Genomic DNA, 24,098 nt, shown 5'->3' on the forward strand with positions numbered 1-24,098 from the left:
AACAAGGGATGACATTGAGATGGCAAACCTGGGTGACTAGAAAGATGATGATGCCCTCAACAGTAATGGGTCAGGGTCCTTAACTCATAAGAGGAGGGGGAGATAATGAATTTTACTTTGGACATCCTGAGTTTGAGATGATGACAGGATATCCAATTCAAAATGTCTACTAGGCAGTTGATGATGCAGAATTGGAGCTCAGAAGACAGACTGGATGTGTAGATCTGGATGTCATCTGCATAGAAAAGATAGTAGAACTGATGTGAACTGATGAGATCACCGCACAAGCTAGTCTAAAAAGAGAAGAGGTCCATGAGAGAGCGTTGGGGGACTTCCAATGCTAGCGGATGTCACTCAAATCAAGATCCAACAAGGAGACTGAGAAATGGTTAGTCAGGTGGATGGAGAACCAAGAGAGCAGTGTTCCCAAAACCCAGAAAGGGTAAAGAAGAGGGTAGTCAATAGCATCAATGGCAGCAAGAGATATCAAGAAAGAGGAGCATTGAGAAAAAGTCATTGGATTCAACAATTAAATAATCATTGATAAATTTGGAGAGAAACATTTCAGCTGAGTAGTGGGGTCAGAAGCCAGATTACAGAGGATTTAGAAGAGAGGGAGAGTAGAGCAAGTGCAATCTGATGTAGATTATACATGTGCAATCACGTAAAACATGCAGGCAGTTTTTCAAGAGTTTGGCTGAGAAGTGGAGGAGATGTATAATGTAATAGCTAATGGGAATGGTCTATCTAATGAGGATTTTTTAAAGATGGGGAAGATCTGGGCATGTTTGTAGGCATCAGGAAAGGAGTCAGTAGACAAGGGAGACGTCAAAAATTACAAAGGGGGATGATAGTGGGAGTAATCTGTGCAGGAATGGAGGTGGGGTGTGGATCAAAGGTACACAGGATTTGGCCTTGGAAAGAAGGGCCACCTCTTCATCAGAGACGTGAGTAAAAGAGATAGGAAAACAATGTCAGGGGGATGTGAGATTAATCAGTCAGTCATAAACATTTATAAAGCACCTACTTTGTAGTACCTACTCCCCACTGTTGGGGGAGGTGTAATGGTTAGCCCTTCGCTCCATATTGCAAGCAGATGTGAATCTGAATTAGTGGAGAGGGTGCTGAGCACAATGTGATGCTGGGTACCTGTGTAAGGTGCAAAGCTAGTAGCAGAGCTTCTGGAATATATGATGACAGACACTCCTTGGGAGAGACATAGATAAAAAGACTCTGGAATCAGCAGATGTATAGGGGAGCCAACTTCTCCACATGGTTCTGATTTCCAGCTTGCCTCCCTTCAGAGAATTTCCCCTTGGATGAGATCCAGGCCTCCCTCTAGGTTGAGCTGAGATCTTATCTCCCTCCTATCTAAAGAGCTCATTCACAGTTGTGTCTTTTCTGGTAATAACTTCTCTTATTTCTATTTGCCATTTTATGTAACGGCCTTTCGTTGTCAGCATTTGGTAGGTAGGAATTAAACTGATGAGTGTAAGTTGAGAGCTAACTTCCAGGGAAGCAACTTTTGTCCTCAACCGGATTTGTGCCCCTAGATAAGAAATACTTGATGGGCAGGTAGATATGTCTTCTCTAATACTTCTCTTCGAGATATGAAAAGAAGGAGCAAGCTCAGAGTCATGACCTTTTTTCCTGCTTCCCTCAAGGCAGAAGTTGCTGTTTCCCTTGGAGAGGAGTAGGTCAGATTCCAAAATATTTATGTATGCTACCTGCAAGTTGTGTGTCTACAAATTAGGACGTACATATCTTGTATGGACTCACACACATACACCTTACTAGTAAGTAGTTGCTGGCCCATTTCTTAGATGCAAGACACCTCCAATATATGCAGCACTGAAGAAAAAGCCCCAAGTGAATATTAAGCTGTATCCTGTATCTATAGCATGCTTTGACCAAGCATAATGGTACTTTTGTTTTTTATTTGGTATAAGGCCTGTTACTAGCTAATGGCCAGCCAAGTAAGAGATGAATCTCTGGGCTCTAGGAAGATTTCTGAGAGTTTAACCAAGGTTAAACTGCTCTCTGTGTGAGAGCAGTCCCCTATCTCTAGAAGAATAGGCCCAGTGAATCTGCCAAGTAGCAGTGGGGTGAATCAGACCCTCTCCTACCTTCTTTTTTCCTCTCCTTTATCTTCCAAACCATTACAGTATTTAAAGATCCCAAAGTATAGATCTGGAAGCAGAGGAAACTGATAACATCTTTGTACAAGGCATAGTCCTAGAACACCTGACAAGTAAAGAAAACTGAGAGAACATCTTTCTTTAACATGTGTCAGAGGTTCTCAGAGTCATTGTGAGAATAAAATGAGATATAATTTGTAAGCCTTAAAGCACTATATAAATGCTAGCTATTAATAGTAACTATGATGATGATGATGATGATGATAATCATGACATTTTAGATAATCAGCTGCTTCCCTTTATCCCCATGTACTGATCCATGGTCACTCCAGGTCACTCAGATGGTTTACAGAAGGTCATTTGGGGGCATAGATCCAAGAACTAGCAGAACTTTCTGTCTCCAGCTCTCCTGAGGCCTTGGTCAGCTGCAAAGGCTTTCTTTTTTTTTTTTTTTTTAGGCAATTGGGGTTAAGTGACTTGCCCAGGGTCACACAGCTAGTAAGTGTCAAGTGTTTGGTTGGAGGCCGGATTTGAACTCAGGTCCTCCTAACTTCAAGGCCAGTGCTCTATCCACTGCGCCACCTAGCTGCCCCTGCAAAGACTATCTTTCAATAAATTTCAATTGGATATACAAGTCTTAGGTATGATCTCTCTCTTTTCAAATCACTCATTTATAGAGCCAGTTGATGCCAAATACAGGAATTAAAGCAGGCAGGAGAGTCCCTTTTAATTTAAGACAAAACTCTTTGGATTCATAGAAGTAGCACTAATTCACAGATTAGAACGAGCACATTAGTTCAAAGCAAAGGCATTTAATTAAAGAGCAAACCAAGATAAATTACAAGGAATGTAGGATCATTCCCAGATCTAAAAACGAAGAGATTTCAGAAGACATCTAATCCAACTCCTCCATTTTTATTTAATAGATGAGGAAATAGAGGTTAAATAACTAAGACCATGTCACACGGGTAGTACTTGTCAGAAATGGAATTTTAACGCAGTTCTTCTGTGTCCAGAGCAGGTGCTTTTTTCCAGAAAACCAACTCCTCTTTACCATACATGCCGAGGTACACTCTCATGAATTCATACACCATTGTGGGAAAGTACATAAGGGTAGTCCGGGAAATCCATTCTTGGATCTGTGTCTCAGCTAGAACCACTGTTTTCCAATGATATTGCTGCTTGTTTCTTTCTCCACTGTAAGTTTCTGGTATCTTCTACTGGGCTACTTTCCCTGTTCTACTGACATTTGATAGGCCTTATCTACAATTCCCTCCAGGGAGCTGCTGTCTGCTGGTCTTAGCTTCTTCACTGACAGCTTCTTTTGATGTTCACTGGGGCCATCTTCTGGTCTTTTTCTGATCTACAGCTGCTTTGCATCCTCTTCTCAAAAGGGACAGCTGCTCTTTTCACATAAAGCCCCAGGAGCTATTTCAGCTCTTTTGTGAATCACACAAACAGCTGCATCCAGTCAGCTCATAGAAGCCCTACTTAGGTTGGTCTCTTCAGTATTTATGCTTGTGCTTAAACTGCTGCTCCTTGAACTCAGTCTATTATTTGACTTTGGCTGAGTACATTCCTTTTAATTCTAAACACGCCTCTGGTTGCTAATTTAGGTCCATGCAAATCAACCCAGGAGCTTAATTTAGCAAGACTGGAGTGATGGTGACATAACATTTGTCCTGCTTCCCTGTAGGCACCCTAATTGCTGCTCTCTTACACATATTAACTGTGAAACTTTAACTGTCTGATCCAACAATACACCTACAGCATGAGATGAATTGAAGGTGAATTTTAAGCCAAAAAATAAATAAAATAACCTGTCAGTATAGTCTTTTTCCATTTAGTGCACCAATGAATTGACTTTTGGGGAATCTTGCCTAACTGATAAAGGGATCTAAGCTAAAGTAGGAGACAACACAAAATTTCAGACACTAAACTTCAGCCTGATCAAAATTAGAGAAAAAGTCATCCTTTGGCTTAAAGACTTACGAGAACCAGATCACCTGGGAGGTATCAGAACATTGTTTTTGAAGGGATTTTATAGATGACTTTAAACAAGTAACCATGCCACCACAAGACAGTGTTATCTTTGTTCTTCCATTTCTCTTTATAAAACTTTCTCTAACACCTCCTGCTTTCTGTTCCTTATTCCCCAAACTCCAAATGCCCTTATACTGTCCTCTGACAGTATAGTATCCCTCATCCTACCTAGACCTACCTTCATTCCAAAATTCCTGCAAAATCCCTGACTGATGACTTCAGCAGGACTGATAACTGACTAACATGTAAGGCTGCTCGGCCTTGGCAGCATGTACTCAGAACTCACCTGAAAATGCTGTGACTCTAAGGAGATATCAACTCATTGCTTGGGAACTTCGGAGTTTACAAACTTCCTGACTACTTCTGGGGATGTGGTGGTGAGTTGCAGAAAAGACTCAGCACACAGCAGAGTGTCTACTATGCATATGCCAAGCACTTTTTACAAGTACCTCATTTAATGCTCAGAACAATGCTGGGAGGTAGGTGCTTGCTGTTATTCCATTTTACATTTGAGAAAACTGAGGCAAACATGGTTAAGTCACTTGCCCAGGGTCACACAGTTAAGTGTCAGAGGCCAGATTTGAACTGAAGTCTACCTGACTCCAGGCCCAGCGCTTTATCCACTGTGCCATCTATTGCCTCTTGACAGCATAGCATTATGGATAGCATCCTGGGCACTGAGTTATGAAGATATGGGTTAGAGTTCTTCCTCTATTCTAATGTGTGACCAAAATCATCACAACCACTCAGCATGCAGAATCCTCATCTGTAAAATTGTGATAACACCTCAGAGGGTTGTGACAATGGGATAATTGTGTTAAACACGTTAGAAAACTTATAGCACTGTGTGTGTGTGTGTCTGTTTTCTGTCCTTTCAGACTTTTTGTGACTCCATCTGGGGTTTTCTTGGCAAAGATACTGGAGTGATTTGCCATTTCCTTCTCCAGCTCATTTTACAGATGAGGAAACTGAGGCAAACAGGGTTAAATGACTTGCCCAGGGTCCCACAGCCAGTAAGTGTCTGAGGCCAAATTTGAACTCATGAAGATGAGTCTTCCTGATTTCAGGCCCAACAGGCTATCCACTGTGCCATCTAGCTACTCCTAAAGCACTCCATATATTTCAGTTATTTTCAATATCCTAAATTTGTATAGCAGTTTTCCCCATAGATGTTTAACTTCATGATAAGACTGTGGTAGTAATAAGGTCAATGTCACAGCTTTGCCAGATACTCACCATTAATACAGATAATCACCGAAGAATTATGGGTCATTTTGCATAAGCCCACCATTCTACCACTGAACTCAAAACATTCTATCTTGACAGTGGGTCAGCAGCAGAATCTCTAAAGATGAACGAAAGATATTATCGTTTTCACTTCTGAAGAGTTTCCCTAGAAATTATCTCCTTTCACTGAAGTCCTATTCTGCTGCCTCATGGGGCTGGGGTGGTAACCCTGAGTGTTTGAAGGCTCAGTCTGCTAAGTTAAGCTCTAGCAGATTCTACTGCATTGAAAAGGCTTTGATTATATATGAATAGCTAGTATGTGCACAGCACTTTTAAGGTTTACAAAGCACTTTACATGTTACCTCACTTGACCCCTACAACAACCCTGTGAGGTAGATGCTATCATCATCATTCCCATTTTCCAGATGAAAGAAACTGAGGCTTGAGGTTAAATGACCCGCCCAGGGTCACAGTGTGTAAGACAGAACTGGAACTCAGATTTTCATGTCCCCAAGTACACCTTAAGGAGCTCATTACCAGGTTGGGCACTAAATGATTTAACTTGTTTGGTGATAGCAATTTGCAAAACCATCTATGTAAATCAAGGGGTTGTAATATGAATAGGAAAAGTTAACCTATATCTACATGGATGAAATCCCAGATATTTAAAGAATTAAAGTATATGCCACTTCATTTTTGAGAAGGGTATCTTCATAATAACTTGAATATAGGGAGAGGTAACTCTGATGAGCTGTTTCACACATGAAGAATTACAAGGCACAGACTAATGGTCTAGGTCATGGACCCAGCTGTCAAGTCGATCTCTAGTCTATTGCTCTCTTCACTAGATTTGGATGATCAGATTTGCACTTGCTTCTTTGAGACGATTGTGTGGCATCCTGCTATTCTTAGAGCATTAATCCATCTCACACTTTTCTTCTTAGTTAAGAATTCTGTCCCAGGATCATCACCATAGCATAATGAGTTGGAGAACACTGCTAGATCCCTATGTTGACCAGCTTTACTGATTTATATTCTCCAGAGTTCTACTTCAGTGCCTCCTTGGAAGCATTCCAGTTAAGCATGAGCTCTGGATGCTTCTATCACAATACAAAGGCTTCGAGTGTGGTATTAGCTACAGACTGGAACAGCTTTCTGAGGACCAACCTAGCTACATGTGGGCAAGAAACCTCTGCAGTAGTAGGATGGCCATATTGGGATAAGTCCTTTGACCTTGGAAAACTAATTAGAAAATAGTCCCCAATGCTATGCAATCTTCTTCCACTTCTGAAATGTTAATGGCAAAAGAGGCACAAAGTGCTAAGAATCAGTTTTTGTAGATGGTCTTTATACTTTAATTGCTGGTAGGGTCTCTGACCAGTGACTGATGCAGTGGACTTATTGATGAAGGAGCTGACTTATTTTAATGTTGACATTCTTACTATAAAAGAAACCAAAAGAAGGAAGCTGCAACTAAAGAAAAGGAAGACTCAGTAAAAACCAAGAAAGGAGCTGTCATAGTTGGTTTACTTGTATACCCAAGGACAAGAAGAAACATTACTTCACTGGACACTTGGTTGTCTAGTATTGCAGTGTTTGTGATGAGAATTGGCAAAAAGAGCACCAAGAAAATAACTGTAGCTTACATACTAACATTGAATGCAGAAGACGAAGAAATAGAGGAAGTCTACAAAAAATTTGGTAAAACCTTCCAAATTAAATCAACACAAAAATTTAATACCTATGTTGTGGACCAGGCCTAAATGGCAATTCTAGTGGTTCAGGCTTGGGACTAGATGAAACGAGATACTCATAAAGCTGCTGACAGCATACAAAAGGTTTACTTAGCCAGCGTGATGAGAATATTCAGCAAGGATACAGTGCTGGTTTAGGCAGATGTAGACTACTTCTTTTCCATATGAAAAACCTAGTCAAAAGGTATGTTGACTCTCATGACAGCGGAATATCCAACAAGTCTGAAGGGCATTGGCTCCTTGTGGGCTGGCCTTTTTATGCTTTAATCAAGTGGGAAGTTCTGCCAATGGCTCAAGCCTTGCTAGTACAATCAAGTCTCAGGGACAGCTTCCCTGCCTTTTAGTGAAAAGTCAGGCCAGGCTACATGACTTGTTTTTAGGAGCTAGCCTATGTGGCAGGGCCTTAACAGATGTTGCTTTTGCCATGTTCAGTGACTTTAAAGCAAAGAAGGAATAGGTAAAGATGGTCCAAAATAAATTGGAAAACATAGGTAGGAAGGAAAGCTAAGAGAGAGACCTAACACTTTCAGACTACACAGAAGCTGCACACTTTTACATTGTGAAGACTTTTTCAAAAAGACAACTGGTAAGCACTGGGCATTGTGAACACTGAATACCATCACAAAAAATAAAATTAATTCCATTTTAAACTTGCTATTGATGAGAAGGTATTTGGCCGTCTGTGTACAGTTAAACCACTGACTTGTTAGAGCAAAGTACAAATTAGGAAAAACCTAGAGCGAATAATGAGAAAATGATATGGAATTCAATTGAAACAACTTAATCTTGAATCATCTAAACAAGTAATTGATAATGAAAAATGAGTAGTAGAAAGCAGAAATGACATCAATGTTGATCGTAACAATTTTACAGTTTGATGTAAATCAAATGTCATATCAAGGAGACCAAAAAACCTAACAAAGCACCTTAGTCTGTAGACATTTACTTGCTAAGTGACAAGAGTAATGGTGGTGACAGGCAAAACTAGGTTAAGACTATAAAGTCCTTTGAAAACTCTTACGATGGATGACAATGAGCACTATCACCTCAAAAAGCAGGGAGAAACAACAGAGGGTGAAACCAGTTTAAAGTTATAATTGAGTATCGTTCTGTAAACAATTGCCATCTGTGCACTTTTAAAAAACTGCACAAGCCAACTTCTCTGTAGGAGATCAACCTAAGCAAAGATTCCCAGGGATATTTAAGAATGAAAATGGACATACAATAAACAAATAGAAAAAAAAGGGAAGATTGCTTTTTTTCTGTCCTGACCTGTGAGAAGGGGAACCACTACATTTGGTCCCTAACATTACAGTCCCAGATGTGCTTATTTCAGCGATGGCACTGAAGACAACAAGTGGATTGGACCAAGAGGACACCGAGTAAGGAGTGACATGGCTGTGAGGGTGTTGGTGAAGGACTGATTCACACAAGGTAAGTGATGAAGGCAACATACCAAAAGCATGTGAAAAAAAATCTCAGACCTTACTAATACAGAAAAAAAAAAAAGGGAAATTTGGAGAACATCAATAATTACTAACAGGTAATATTTACATAGAGCTAGAAGTTTTTGAACCACTTTACATGTTATCTCATTTGATCCCCACAACAACCCTGTGAGGTAGGTGCTGTTACTGTCCCCAACTTTACAGATGAGGAAACTGAGGCCACACAGGTCAGATCTGAACTTGGATCTTCCTGGCTCCAGGCCCAACACCATACACTACCTATGTTCTCTATTATGTAAAATCTTTATGAGACTGATCTATACACACACTGAGGGCATACTCAATTAGAGTATTTACAGAGAACAGGCATGCTTTTGCCAGACATATCTACTGCGGACCACACTTTTACCATTTTATAATTGATTGAAAGATGTAGAGGATACATAACCCCACTGTGCTTACTATTGATTATGAAAAAAAGCATTTGATTTGTGAGAACAAAATTCCATTTTAAAATCTCTTCCAACAAGGTACCTTTGATCTAGCCATCACAACCATTCAAGATTCTTTGGAAAGAGTAATGAGAAATAACATTATTTAGTAACTATAACTCAAAGATCACAAACATTGTGTGAGACATAAAACAGGGAGCCATGTGCTTGCCAAAGATGTCCACCGCTGGCGGTAAGAAGGAAGGTCCAATTCAGAGACTGGGTTGAAGAGCGGTTCCCTGTGTGCAGTGAGGTGTTCTGGATGCTCCTGCCACGGATGGCATTATGCTGGTTGCATCAAGTTCTGGAACACAGCAGAGCTTCCTTGAAGAGATTCTTAACCATTCAAGAATGGACAGGAGAATATCTATTGTTCATCCAACTTCATGTCATACTCTGTGCATTATATAGAATTTGTCTGACTGTATGTCCATATGAGACAGAGAGTACAAAGGAGAAGCCAGACCCAGAATTAAGTAGAAGGAAGAGAGCAGAATGCACTGCCTTCAGGAGATTGGAAAGCTCTCAAATTTTCTCCAGAAACAAAGGTTCATGTTTTTAAGATCAATATGTTAACAGCGCTATCTTAAGGCTGTGAGAAATGAAACACAAGTCTCTATAGAAGCAGAAATGATATCACACACAGAGCAATGGAGAGGCACACAGTGGGAGTGAGTAGGCTGCCTGCCACACATAAGCAGTGAGGAACTATGATGAACAGGAATGACAGCTGTCACTGGAAAAACATATGACAGAAGAGAAGATGAGCTAGTCACATGGCAAGGGCAAAGGATGACAGGTAGAGAGCCTGAGGGCTCCACTGACACGCTCATGATGTCAGGAAAAAATGAGGAACGACTTCAGCACATTGGGTGAAACCCCTGAAATGAACTTATGGGAGGACATAAACAAGAGTTACAAAGCAGACATAGAGAGATTGCAATTGCACTACTGGAGTAAACATCCAGATTGATAAGATCCAAGACCTATTTGAATATTAGAGTATATATTAAATTTACCTTAATTATATTCAGGTTCATCTAAAACAAGAATGTTTATAAATACTTAAAATCACTAATAGAACAATTTAAACTGAAACCCCAAAGAAATTTCAAAATATATCTTGAATTTTTAAGGACAGCTATGCAAGCGGATAAGCCATTTATAAGTGAACAGCATTCTGTAAACAATCACACTTTGTGCACTTTTAAAAAACTTTAACAACAAAATTGGTTTTCTATGGAAATTCACCTAAATTTCATATATAAAGTCAATAGGTAAATGCAAGAGAGAAGAGAGGATTGGTTTGAACAAATTCTGGAAACATAAAACTACTGCACTTGATATGAAGACTTATGTAACTATGCTGACTATAAACCTTTACATGCGATAGAACATTAATTTACATTTTTAAATACATAGTAAAATACATTTATAAAGAAAACATCCACAGCAAGCCTACTATAAGCCAGTGAATTACTTAGAGGGAAATTTGTTAAAATTTAAAAATCAGTAAATATTGTGACTGAGGTAAAGTTTAAAAAAGTAAACAAGTCTGTCACTTATTGGGCCAAAGAAAAAAAGCAAATGGTTTTTACAGAACATTTCCTGTTGACAAGTCTATTCCTTGATATTTTGTAGAAGCCTCAACAAATGTGCCTCAATAACCTGTTGAACTAAAATAAAGAAACAATCAGGATCACTACAACTGTAAACAAGTTATATCACATTTAAGAAACATGACCTCATCCCTGAAAACACTGGTTTCCAAGCAGCCATGCACTGACTGAAGTACACAGCTTGGTAGATAAGGAAACTAGGCATTTGAAACCCAAGTCTGACATTGACTATGTGACACAGTAAGTCTAGTGAACTTTTGTGTTTGTTACCACAATACTGGACTGCAGGCCATACCTGTAAAATGAGAACTCCTTTTAAAGGAAAAAGAATTTTTCAGTGTATATTTATATAAGGTATTATAGGTGACATTCAGGTTTCATATAGGTTAGATTTTCAAGAAAAGTACAACCTATATTCAGACCAATAATGAATTTCTTTTGCAAAACTGAGATATCCATTCTGACTTACAAAAGTATTATAAGGAACGATGAAAACAATTATGAAACATTTTGTAAATACAATTTGTGAATGAAATGCTAAAAGCACCTTGTAAATAAGCAGGCACTTACATACTCTTATCTGCTAGGAAACTTAAGCTGGAAAAGAGTAACATGAACTGAAAATGGTTTCTAGATTGTGTAGAGATTTGCTTTCTCTTTGCTCATATCTTTTCTAATATTTCTATAAAGTCATATTAATAGTAAATCATACTTATTCAAGTCAGAGTTTATGCCAGAAGTTGGGTGTTTTATGACAAAAATCTTCTAGAATTTAGGTAGGATAAATACTGGTGGGATGATTTTCATTGAAAAACTTACAAGGTTTAGCTAAATAGGATGGAATTCTAAAGTACTTACCACCTCTATAGCCCAAAGCAACAGATAAATCCATAGAATTATATCCAGAATCTGTTTCAACAGTTGGGTCTGCTCCATTTTCTAAAAAATAATTTGTGAAAAATGAAAAAAAAAATAAAGTTAATGTCACACACGGTAATTTCTCACTAGTTCTGATTTTTATTTGGCTCACCTAGTAGAATTTTTACACATTTCACATGATTTCCATGCACAGCATAAAGTAAAGGTGTTCCTCCATTCTGGAAAAAAAAGCAAGGAAAGAAAAAAAGTCAATCTAGAGCCATTTGATATTATTCTAGCAATATCTTTCAAAAACTGTTGATTTGAGAAGCGTCAATAAGAATTAGGAACCTAAAAGCAATTAAAAATAATTTAAATTATTTTCAACCACCCTCCAAAATTTAAATAAAATATGAAAAGACAAATTTCAATGTTTGACAAAGGCAATGGTTCTCAGATTAAAGAGTAAGTCTATAACTTATAAAGTCTTATGTTCCAATTACTGTTATCATTAATAAATATATAAATATCACTTAAATAATTCCTTAAGACTTCTAAGGAAAAGGAGAGTGAAATACAAGTCATATAACATGCCCACAACCTGAAAGTCAGAGGTAACAACTTGTCTTACCCAACTTACCCAATCATATTCATTAACATCTACTCCACAATCTAGCAGCATTTTGACAATGTCTGTGTATCCTTTACTACAGGCCAATGACAAGGCGCTTTCTCGTCCTTTCCCCAAAATCTGTGGATCTGCACCCTAGAAGAAAAAATTGATAAAATGACTCTTTCAGTTCCATCAAAACTTAAAGTCTTGATTGTTATTGTCATCATCACTTACTATCAGTAATAATAAAAAGGATGACATAATAACATTTTCTTTAATGAAGCTACCTATAGTATACGTGCTTTTTGCATTCATAAGACAATCTTATAAATTTACATTTTTTCCCTCTGTCTGTAATATTCCTTTCTCCTTCCATTTGCCCACCTAAATTTTCAAGCTTCTGCTCATACCACCTTTACCAAGAAACCTTTTCCAGCTCACACAAAACTCTCCCTTCTTTCAACTCTGCTATATGTAGAGGCAAGAAAAACTTCCTAAAACTACAGCAAAAGTAGAATAGGTTGCCTTAAGAGCTGGTGAGTTCTCCATTACTGGAGAGCTTCAAGGAGAGGCAGGATGAACACTTGCCAGTGTTGTTGTAGAGGGGACTGCTATTCATAGAGGTGGCTGGATCACTGGGATACTACGATTCTTTATTTTCATATGTACTGGTGTGGTTCCCTTGACTAGACTGTAAGGTCCCTGAGGTCAGGGATGATGTCTTACATTTTTTCCTCCATACCCTACGGACTCAGCACAGTTTGAGATACATAGTGAACACTTAACAATTACTAATGATTGAATCTGAAAGTTACTAATACAAAATAAAGTTTGTGAAAAATGTTCTTACATTCTGAAGCAGAAACTCTACCACTGCTATTTGTCCATGAGCAGCGGCCCACATTAGAGGAGTAAATCCTTCTTCATCTGTATGGTTGATTACATTTTCTGTTCAAAAGAAAAATAATTTCAGTGTCTAACAAAACAATTATGCTATATTTGTTACTCTTTGTTTCATAGGTTGAATCAAGAAGTGACATAAGAGGTATCATTCAGAAAACATAAGAAAAGGTGGTGAGCTTGTCATACAACAAAGATCAAGGAGTAACCGACAGTCTGAGTGTGGCCTTGGTACTCATGCAATGTTAAGATATGGAGAAAGGTCTGGATTTGTGTAGATATTCTATGAAGGATTTATTAAATATAATAATAAAGTGCTTAGTAAGCCTTTAAGGTACCATATAAATGTCAGTTATCATTATTTATTGGAGGACATGGACAACAAACAATCACAGAGGATAAGAAAGTATGTAGATGGGTTATCATCTGCACCATTGAAGTAATATGGCATTATTACAAAAATGTTGCCATTCTAAAAGGGTAATGTATGTAACTGTGAAGATTTCTATTTTGAGCTCAAATTTGATCCACAAAATCATCTTGAAAACTACTTGAATTTATTAAAATATGTCCAATGTACAGTTGACTTTGTTCATATGCTACATCTTTAAGTAAAATACTAAAAAAAAAACTAAATACTATATAGTCTTATTTTATGTCTAGCATTTCATAATCTATCTTAGGAGGGAAGTCATTTTGTTACAGCTTCCATGTTAAAGAACTTTTTTAACTTTTCCCATTCTTGAGATTTATTAAGATAGCACAATACAAATGCATAGTGAATAATTTTGAACAGTATATTGGAAACCCACCTTGAAGCCACTCCCTCCATTCACCACCCCACCCTCCAATCTGCTTACCCCCTAATCTGTTAGCTGTGCAGAACTCTACTGATTTTCACCTTCATTTTCGTGGCCTAGCAACATAGAATGTAATAATAGTACAGTTAAAGTCCATAATGTCTTTTCTCTAAATCTATGTCATGGATTGAGATCTAGCGTTTTTAATAAGGTCAATGAAGTTTACCATGTAAAGCCAATCCTATCTGAAGGAATCTAATATACAGAGCTGTAAATATTAATTATTCCTTCTACATGAATAACATGATTAAACAGACTACTCAGTTATCTCACCTTGTTCAATACGAGTGGCCAAATAGAGCATTTCTCCCTGAGCAGCCAACTGGTGAACAGATAAGGCTGAAACAAGAGTATGAAATGTGTCACAGGTACATGACAAATATATTGTTCTTTAGTTCTCATTTGCTTATTTTGTGCAATTTTTATTTTCCCAACCTATAAAACCATCTACTAGACTGCTTATACTACAGAGATAGTCTTTAATCTGTAATGTAACATTACTTTGACATTAGCTAAGTGGCATTATTGAAATACACACTCAAAGGTGACTTAAGACACAATTTAAAGGTCTTCCACTGTAACAAAGTGGCTGCTTTGTGGTTATTGTATCAAATACGATATAAACTTTAATATCTCTTTATTTCAAGGTTCTGTCACTTTATTTCCCCTGGGGTAATCTTATATTACTTTATCTCTTGATCAGGTGAATCTGGAAGTTTATCATTTGAAATTGATGAGTTCAATTTCGTAATCAAGGTCACAATAATAATGGAACTACAACAACATAGTCACCTTTTGTTAACTGGTCTGTGTTTTTCAAGAAATGCATTACCGGGTATTCTAAACACATTATACCTGATACTCTCTCCTCTCTAGGTTTTCATGATACTCCTTTTCAGATTTCCTTGTCGTATCTTCATCCAGGCCAGGTCCATTAACCGTGGGTGTCCCAAGGGGGTCTGTCCTAGGCCCTCTTTTCTTTTCCCTCTATACTATTTCATTTAGTGAATTCATCAGCTCCCATGGATTCATTATCATCTCTATGCTGCCGATTCTGAAATCTATTTTTCCAGCCTTTACTGCTCTGCTGACCTCTAGTTTGCATCTCCAACTGCCTGTTAGATATCTTGAACTAGACGTCCTGTAGACATCTTAAACTTAACATGTCGTAAACTCATTATCTTTCTCCTCAAAGACTCCCTACCTTCCAAAATCCTGTCTAACTGTTGAGGGTACCACCATCTAGTCACCAAGGCTCACATCCTAGATGTCATCCTCAATTCCTCATTAGCTCTCGTTTCCCATACTGATTTAAACTTTGTATTACCTCTCACATATGCCCCCTTCTCTCCTGACTCTGTCATCATCTGAGTTCAGATTCTGAACCAAGGCCTCCCACCTGGACTATCACAACAGTTTGCTGACTGGTCTCCTTGCTGCCTGTCTCTCCCCAGCAAAGTCCATCCTCCCCAGCTGCCAAAGTGATCTTCCTAAAAAACAGATCTGATTATACACCCCCCCCCCCCAATAAACTCCAATCCCTGTCACCTCCACAATCAAATATATTTGATATTACTTCAAAGTTAAATTTGTGAAATTACTTTACTAGTAAAGGTAAATATACCATTGAGAAATACTTACAATTCACCAGCAGAGGTGTTGTCGATACCTCATTTCCTCTGTGTTTGTTTGTTAAAGTAGTTGACTGTTTTATGGGTGAAAAATGTTTAGTTGTTGAAGGAGTGTAGACATGCCTTACTTGAATCCCAGGAGAAGGGGATGTATGGATATTGCATTCAGCTAAATCAAACAGGTTAAAACAGATGAAAAAAAGTCTTTCAACAGTCGTGAGCTTATAACAGTGGACATTCAACTGATACTAGTAGCCTTATTACTTAAATGGATTAAAAAAACCTTCAACTTTCTGTTTTATATACAAATTATTTATTGTCAAAGTGTGTATTTATTTCGTCAACCCATCACAATGAAAACTTCATAGGAAGAGACTTATTTAAGTGCATAGGAATTCAGCCTCATTTTTTCTCTAATTGGTCACAAATTGTAACTATTAGATAAGACAACAGTAAAAGGTGAAATGGATAGTTTTCCTGGAGTCAGGAAAAGTTGGGCTTAAGTCCTATCTCTGACACATACTTGCTATGTGACCAAGTTACTTCTCAGTGCCCCAAGTAATTTTATAAAACTGTAAATTGTTCATCTGCATTGCTAAAAGGAATTTTCATCCTAAGAGTTTTTCAAAGTGACAAAATCATAGGTTCCAAACAGCCCTTACTCCCAAAAAGGACTGCTTACACAGATATAGACACATGCGTGCACGCGTGCACACACACACGTGTGTATATACATATAGAAATAAAATTACATGTGCATATATAAATAAAATATATACATGTATACATACATATATATGGATATACATGTACATATAAAATTACTGACTTTAAAAAGCTGATATGTACTTAAATAGCATCATTTGAATCCCAGTCAATAACCCCAAAGGTTAAAAAAAAATGACTATTGTTTTGATGTCAATTTTTCCCTAACAGAAGAAAAAAAGAAATATCCTTGGTCTCAAAGATGGATCGTGACTATTTTAAATTAAATGACCAAACAAATATTAAATGTAACAGGGTACCTAAAAACATTTTGATATTACTTCAAGGTTAAATTTATGAAACTGCTTTTTATTAGTCAATATATCACCATAAACAATATTTATTTGTGTATATAAGAATACACACAAATAAATATATGAACATATGCATATATTCAAAACTTTTCATTTTCCTACCAGTAACTTGTTTTTTAACAGAGTCTTTTTTTGGAGGAGTTGGAGGGTGGGGGAGAGAACAAATCATTCAAAAAGAGTGACATATGAATTAAAAACACTTATTAAGTTTTAAGTCTTAGATAGCTGCCTGGAGCACTAAGAAGTTGGGCTACTTCCTCAGGGTCACTATATCAGAGGTGGTATCTGAATTCAGATGTATTCCTGACTCTGAGGCTAGCCTTCTATCCACTACCCAACATGTCTACGAGTTATTTTCAAACATCTCTCAACATGAAGTTGGAAGACAAGTCAAAATTCTATTTTAATTTTAGCAATTATTTTGTCTAAGAATGAAAAACCCTTGCCAGATCCATAGAGATGATTCTACTATATCCTAAATGTTATTATCTAATCCACTGTATCAGAGGAACTATCCATTCCTTAGCAATAGGTAAAACAATTTTTTTTTGTTATCACTTATTATATGTGAGGTAATTGGGGTTAAGTGACTTGCCCAGAGTCACACAGCTAGTTAAGTGTTATGTGTCTAAGGTTGGATTTGAACTCAGGTCCTCCTGACTTCAAGGCCAGTGTCTATCTACTGCACCAACTGGCTGCCCCAACAAAATTCTATAACATGTATGTGATTGGAGTGGCAATTTCTTTCTTGAGAATGAAGTACTTAAATTATAAGTACCTACATATCAATTTGGTTGCACATAATCTTTAATTCAATGGAAAATGACTGGGTAGATGTGTGTGTGTTCACAGAAGCTCTAAATGATCTTGCTCATAACTAGCAAGACTAGTTTCCTAATTTTCTTATTTTTAAGAAACATCAAATGATAAGTGAAAAAGCAGATTTGTATTATTCAAGCAAGTTACACAGCATTCTTAAGTTAATACAAGTTAAATATTTGCAGACTAGGGTGTATTTGAGTGATTCACTGCAAACAGTAAGAGGATTTTATTTTCATTTACTATTTTGGAACATTAGGGAAGTAACTAAAAGGGAGATCTGGCAAAGAATATTTAAGGTCTTGACAAGCAGCATTAAATATAGATATATGATATATTAATAATATATAAATATAACATAATTATATAAATATTACATAATATATTACATAAAAATATATACCTTTTACATTATATCTGACTTAAAGAATTTAATATTGGCTTCAGAATATTCTAGGAAAGAAAGTGATATTAAAAGATGACTCAGGACCCTCTTCTCATTAAACACACACATATATGTACACGCACGTGCATGTAACATATATGTGCACGTGTGTTTCTGCATACATTTACACATATACATACACACTTAAACACACAAATATGTATACATATATACATACATATATATGTGTGTGTGTGTAAAACAAATTTCATAATGGGAATGGAAAGACAAAACAAATGCAACAACTTATACCATAAATTTCAACCTTTAAATAGGACAGATGCCACCTCGAGGTCGGAGTTAACTTGATCCTGAATATTTTTACTATCCTCTTCATTTAAGGACTTTACAAATCTAGAGCACACGTTCATATCAAATCTATTTGGTAAAATGAATTTCATCCCCATTGCTCCACTCTGAGCTGGGCCTTCTTCAGGATTTTGGTCCAATGGGTGCTCCACTTTAATGTCTTTCATGTCGGATAGACTATAGCTGTTGCTGCATTCTTCCACAATCAGTTGGGCTCCCACATCCAGATTTGCTGATGAGGCCATGATTTTAATTTTAATAGAAATATTTAAAATGTTTCTTCATGGTTTCTACTTGGTTCAATTTTAAGATATGATTATTCTTGGGATCTGTGTATTAGAAAAATCTGCAATTATACAGAAAAATAACATTTCAAAATTTAAGGTAAGTTTATTCAATTCAACAACTATTATTAAGCACAAGGTACCACACAAATATCAGAGGTAGTACATGGAATACAAGCCACTTTAACTAAATACCAAACTCTGAATGTATCATACAGATACACTTGACTGCTACCAAATAGTATATAAAACCTCTGACCTGAAATTTCTTATTTTTGGTACACTCCAATTAAATAAATAATTATCTCAGTTTGTCATAAAAGAAGATATTACTAATTTACCTGCTTTATACTCAAATTTATTATAAGCTATATGTAAAAATTAATTTCAAGCCAATAACCACTGGCTTCAAATGGCTTAAATTCTTGTCAACAGGAGAAACAACCATCAGCGCTTATAAAGGATCAGCAACTTGAGCAATGGTCAGTTTCTATGAGCAATAAAACTGTCTAAGAATAACCAAGTTCATATCTCTACACAAGTCAACATGACTACAATATTAGGAATAAGTACGGCTCCTAAATTTGAATCTTTAGAGAAAAAGGAAAGGAACATGATTTGGAACAAAGTTCAGAGGAAAAGACCGTTTGCACAGAAACAGCAGGATAATTCATTACCTTTAGTTAATAAAAACCAGTGTTCAAGTGTGCATTCTACAAATCAACACTTTTAAAATTAATTAATTTTTTCTTTACACAAGGAGATCATAATTTGCATTCCCTCCTGGACTTTAACATAAGGTCAATTAAAATGTTTTACTGCAGCTAAAATTACACAAAACAATCAAAACAAAATAAGATATAAAATGTCTTAAGAGAAGCAGAGATAGCAAGCAGTATCTTGTTTAATTTTCCTACATTTGGTGTAGACAAATGCTGCTACAAATTTTGAGACAGCAGAATTTTATGATGGAGGAATGTTAAATTGTATTAAAAAAGGAAAACGATTTAGAGTAAAGGCCATGCAAATCCTATTTAAGGTTATACATTATCTTCTAAGGCCAAATTTTGGCTGATATTGATCATAAAGAAGAAAGAGGGAACAAGGTTAGAAAATTTTTGGAAAATAAATTACAATGGCATATGAAGATGTGAAAGTAGTGATTCCAATGAAGAAAAATGATAGGACACCACTAAAGACATGTTCTCATATCATATATTGTAAGCCTCAAGGGTAGGGCCTGTATTTTCTATCTCAGATAGCATCTAGTACAGTGGTGGTTTATATTTGCACACAAGAGATACTAGTTGACTAAGATTTCTAGGTTCTAGATCTACCTCTGTCACCATCTGTGATTTAAAGGAAGCCATTTAATCCCTTCGGACCTCTGTTTCTTCATCTGTAAAACAAGGGAGCTGAATTAAATAAAATACCAACTGACATAAAGAGAGCGCTTAAAGTCTGCAAAACATTCATGCTTTCTCTCATTTGATAATCACAATGTCATGGTGAGGTATTTACTTCAGTGTACAGAGGAGTAGATTGAGACTCAATGAAGTAGACGACTAGAACCCCAAGTCCAAGGCTCTTTGTGGGACACACACTGTACTTAACTCTCATGCTTCAAGGGCCTGCTAATTCTAAAATTCTATGAGTCTACAAAATTTGAATACTTGGCTGAATAAATTCAGTGTCACACACAGATGTGGGAATTAGAGAAGTGGCTATTTGAGGCACAAATGGAAAACCTATGGTTACTCACTTCCCTTCCATGTGCAACATGGTTTCTTACTTTCAAACAGTTCCCTCAAAGATAACCAAAAATTTCTTAACTGCTAAATCCAATGGCATTTCTCCCTCCTTGACTTTTCTGTTGCTTCTGACACAATTCCTTGCTGTATCCTGATTGTCCCTCTGACTCCTTTAGCCATTCCTTCTCGGTCTCCTTTCCTGAATTAACATTTATCTCACACTAAATGAAGTTGTCCCTCAATGCTCTAATCTTGGCTATCTTTTCTTCTTTCTCTATACCTTCTCACTTGGTGATCTCATCAGATAGATCCCTCACATTCAATTATCATCTCTACATAAATGCCTCCAAAATCTCTCTCTCAATACATATATAAATAACAACATATAATAAATATAAATTATATAAATGATAATAAATAATAATTAATATATATTTAGCCAAAGGCTCTCTCTGGAACTACAATCTCCCATCACTAACTGCCTGCTAGATCTCTACCTGGAAGTCTCAGTGTCTCGAGAAAAATCTCATTTTCTTCCCCTTTAAGTCTGTTCCCTTTTCAAACTTTCCTTTTTCTGCTGAGGGAACTAACATCCTCCTAGGCACCCAGGTTTATAATCTTGGAATTATCTTTGATTGTTCCTTCTCCCTTATGCTCCATGTATGATCAGGTCCTAGGTCTTGCTGATTCGATCTCCACAGCACCTCTCACCTTGATCTCCTCCCTAGTGATATGACTAACACTCAAGTTCTGGCCCTCACCACCTCTCACCTGGTCCACAATATGTCTCCCTGCTTAAATTCTTAATCCTCTTTAATCCATTCTCTATAAGACTTCAAAAATAATTTTCACAAAATACACATCTGTCTGTATCACTCCCAAGCTAAAAAGCTTTTAGTGGCTTCTTAGTGCCTAGAGGATAAAATACAAACAACTTCATGTGTATTTTTACAAAGTATGGTTTGTAAGATCTGGCTTCACCCAATCTTTTCAGTCTCATTTCACATTACTCCCCTTTATCCACTCTACATGCCAAACCGACCACAAGCGTTCCTGAGCTTTCTCCTGCCTCTACACATTCACATAAGCCACCTTCCATGCCTGAACTTCAGCTCGTGCCTGCCAAGTCAAATCACCACCATTCGTTACTCACTGATGGAAATACCTAGGAACCTGAACCCAAGAGCTCTGTGAATAGCAGTGCCTTCTAGACCAATGACCTTGTTTCTATCCCTGGCACAGAAGCTATCACTGAGGGGAGAAGTCCCTGTGAAAGAGGGGCCTGCCTTATTTACCACTACCAATACCAGCTCCTACTCCTGGGCTACTCCCCCAGAGTGGATACACATTTTAGCCCAATGGTCCTGCTTTCAGTCTTGTCCTTGCAGCCATCACCCTGGGAAGCAGACCCTGTGGAGATGACACCCAGGAACTACTTCTCCTAAAGACCCAGAAAAGAAAGTTCTTGTGGTCACAGTCTTTGGCACTTTCAAATAGTTCAACATCAGAAAATTACGAGATTTTTTTTATCAGTGGAAATGACATTAAAGATGATGCATTATCATTTTGTTTGCCACTGCATTCTAAGGTCTAATGGATCTTTCCATCTGACTTGCAGCTGAAACCTTTCCTGTAAATTAACAAGTCAATAATCACTTATCATATACCTATTATATAGCAGTCATGATATTAAGTACTGGAGATACAAAGAAAGGCATAAAACAGTCCTTGTTCTTAAGTAATTTACATTCTAATGAGAGAGACAATATACAAACAGCTACATACAAACAAGATATATACAGGGTACATTGAAGACAACCAACAAAAGGAAAAGTACTAGTAGTAAGGAAGATCGGGAAAGGCTTGTCATAGAACTGGGATGTCAAACTCACTGCCTAGCTAGAAGCCAGCAAAACTCCAGAAAAGATTAAAATGTAACTGGGAAATGCTTAACAAAATGTATACGATACAATACAATACAATAAAGACAATGTTAATTTGTGGTTTTCTAAGTTAATATGTGGCAGCGAGAATTCCTTTATATTCTAGTTTGACTCCATTAAGGTAGAAGGTGAGATTAGGATCTGGACCAGCGGAATGACAGAGTTAGAGGAGAGAAGGGCATTTAGAGAGATGTTATGAAGTTAGAATATAGACAGCCCTTGGCAAGAGTTTGGGTTGGGGGGGGTGAAAGTGAGGAGGTGTGGATGATAGTGGTGCCACTGACAGTAACTGGGAAATTAAGAAGATGGGAGGACTTAGGGAGAAGAATCATGAAATCAGTTTTGGATATGTTAATTTTAAGTTGTCTACAGGACATCCAGTTCCAGATAACCAGTTGGAGATGTGAGAGGTTAGGGCTGGATAAGCAAATTGGAGAATCATCAGCATTGAGATGGTAATTAAATCCATGGGAGCTGATGAGCTCACCAAGTGAAATAGACAGATCCAGAAGACTGCCTGGGACAAACTATGGGACAGACACCCATAGTTAGAAGGCATGACCTGGATGAAGATCCATCAAAATGTGAGCTCTCTGAGAGCCAGGAAGACTTACTTTTCTATCTGTATATCAGGTAGTTTCATTCATTCATTTGTAGGCAATGGATCTTGGTTCAAATCCTGACTCTCCCACTCCTTGTAAGACCTTAGGCAAGTACCTTAACTTCCCCGGCTTCAGTTTCTTTCTGTGTAAATGAGAGGGTTGGGCTAGATGGTCTCTCAGGTCCTTTCCAGTTCTACATCTGTGATCCGGATATTATACTATAAAGGGATTATGGCCTGTATTAGGAGTAGGAATTAGTAACAGGAATAATTATATGCTCACTGTATCAAATAGTTCACATTTATATAGCACTTCTGTCAGGTAGGCAAGGTAGGTTACCATCTCCATTTCATGGATGTGGAAACTGTGGTTTGGCCAGGTGAAGTGACTGGCTCACAGTTACACATCTAGTTAGGTGACCAGGATTTGTCTGTCACTTTTCTCGATTCAAGTCAAGTCAAATCAACCAGCGTTTATTAAGTGCCTATGAAAAACTATGTGCAAACAAGAAATCTACAAGATAAAGTGCGGATAGTCTCAGAGTAAAGATCTAAGACTAAGGAGGACTGGGAAAGGCTTCTTGAAGAAAAGGGGGACTTTAGCTGCGACTTGAAAGAAGCCAGAGAAGCCAGGAGGATGGAAGGGGCAGGAGGATGGCAGGGGAGGGAGGAGGCAGGGGCTGGGGGGAGGAATGAAGATGGGGGGGGCAAGGGCTCGAGGAGCTGGAAGGTGCAGAGGAGCGAGGGGGGCAGAATGGTGAGGGAGGGGGAAAGGAAGGGAGTGGGCAGGGGAGACAGGAGGAAGGGGCGCGAGGACAGTAGAAGGGCAGGTGAGGGAGGGGGTAGGGGAGAGAGGGGAGAGGGGGGAGGGGGAGGGGCGCAAGGGTGGCAGAGGAGGGAGGGGGCAGGGGCGCGAGAGGCAACCCGGGCAGGGACCCGCGGGATGGACCCGAGCCTCGGACAGGCCCTTCCTTGCCCGCCCCCCTCCCCCGATCTGCGGCCCCGCCATCCTTCACCTACTCCCCGTCCCACCGCCGCCTCCCGAACCAGGTTGTTGTGGCTGATGCGTCACTTCCTATTCCTTCCCCGCGGCCCCAGACCTCAGGAACGCGGGGTTTTCCATCTGACCTTCCGAACCAACTGGACAGTTTCTCCTCTCTTCTAAGACGACCCGCGTTTTCGGCCCGAGGCCAGTGACTTGAAAGGCTTTCGAAGCGGAAGCCACAACCAGGTTTCAGCTTCCGCTAGCTTTCCTTCGCCATCCTCCCCCAGCCCGCCCCGCCTC

General features: G+C 38.1%; 1 protein-coding gene across 11 annotated transcripts; it reads right to left on the reverse strand.

Annotated features, from left to right (window-relative positions):
* Positions 1–6,917: 6,917 nt before the first annotated feature.
* On the reverse strand, positions 6,918–24,087 carry ANKRA2 (ankyrin repeat family A member 2). Of its 11 annotated transcripts, none has more exons than XM_027864200.1 (10): positions 23,942–24,087; positions 22,827–22,956; positions 18,191–18,580; positions 15,593–15,751; positions 14,225–14,290; positions 13,042–13,139; positions 12,219–12,344; positions 11,751–11,817; positions 11,579–11,659; positions 6,918–9,405 (listed from the first exon to the last, which is right to left on the reverse strand). In XM_027864200.1, exons 3-10 carry the CDS (start codon positions 18,477–18,479, stop codon positions 9,314–9,316), a joined length of 978 nt encoding a protein of 325 aa, XP_027720001.1. In that variant the 5' UTR covers positions 18,480–18,580; positions 22,827–22,956; positions 23,942–24,087; the 3' UTR covers positions 6,918–9,313. The 11 variants fall into 11 exon arrangements, with proteins under 11 accessions (XP_027720001.1, XP_027719994.1, XP_027719998.1 ...); XM_027864193.1 differs by having other exon boundaries at positions 22,827–23,032; XM_027864197.1 differs by having other exon boundaries at positions 22,827–23,050.
* Positions 24,088–24,098: the final 11 nt, after the last annotated feature.

This window comes from Vombatus ursinus, unplaced genomic scaffold (assembly GCF_900497805.2).
Source record: "Vombatus ursinus unplaced genomic scaffold, bare-nosed wombat genome assembly UNPS02014774.1, whole genome shotgun sequence".
NCBI lineage: Eukaryota > Metazoa > Chordata > Mammalia > Diprotodontia > Vombatidae > Vombatus > Vombatus ursinus.

Coding starts and splice junctions, on each gene's coding strand:
- ANKRA2 (XM_027864202.1), bottom strand. CDS start 18,479: ATGGCCTCATCAGCAAATCTGGATGTGGGAGCCCAACTGATTGTGGAA. Junction 15,752..18,190: donor GGCATCTGTCCTATTTAAAG/GTTGAAATTTAT, acceptor TGTTTGATTTAG/CTGAATGCAATATCCATACA. Junction 9,406..11,578: donor TGCTTTGGGCTATAGAGGTG/GTAAGTACTTTA, acceptor GCTGTGTTCCAG/AACTTGATGCAACCAGCATA.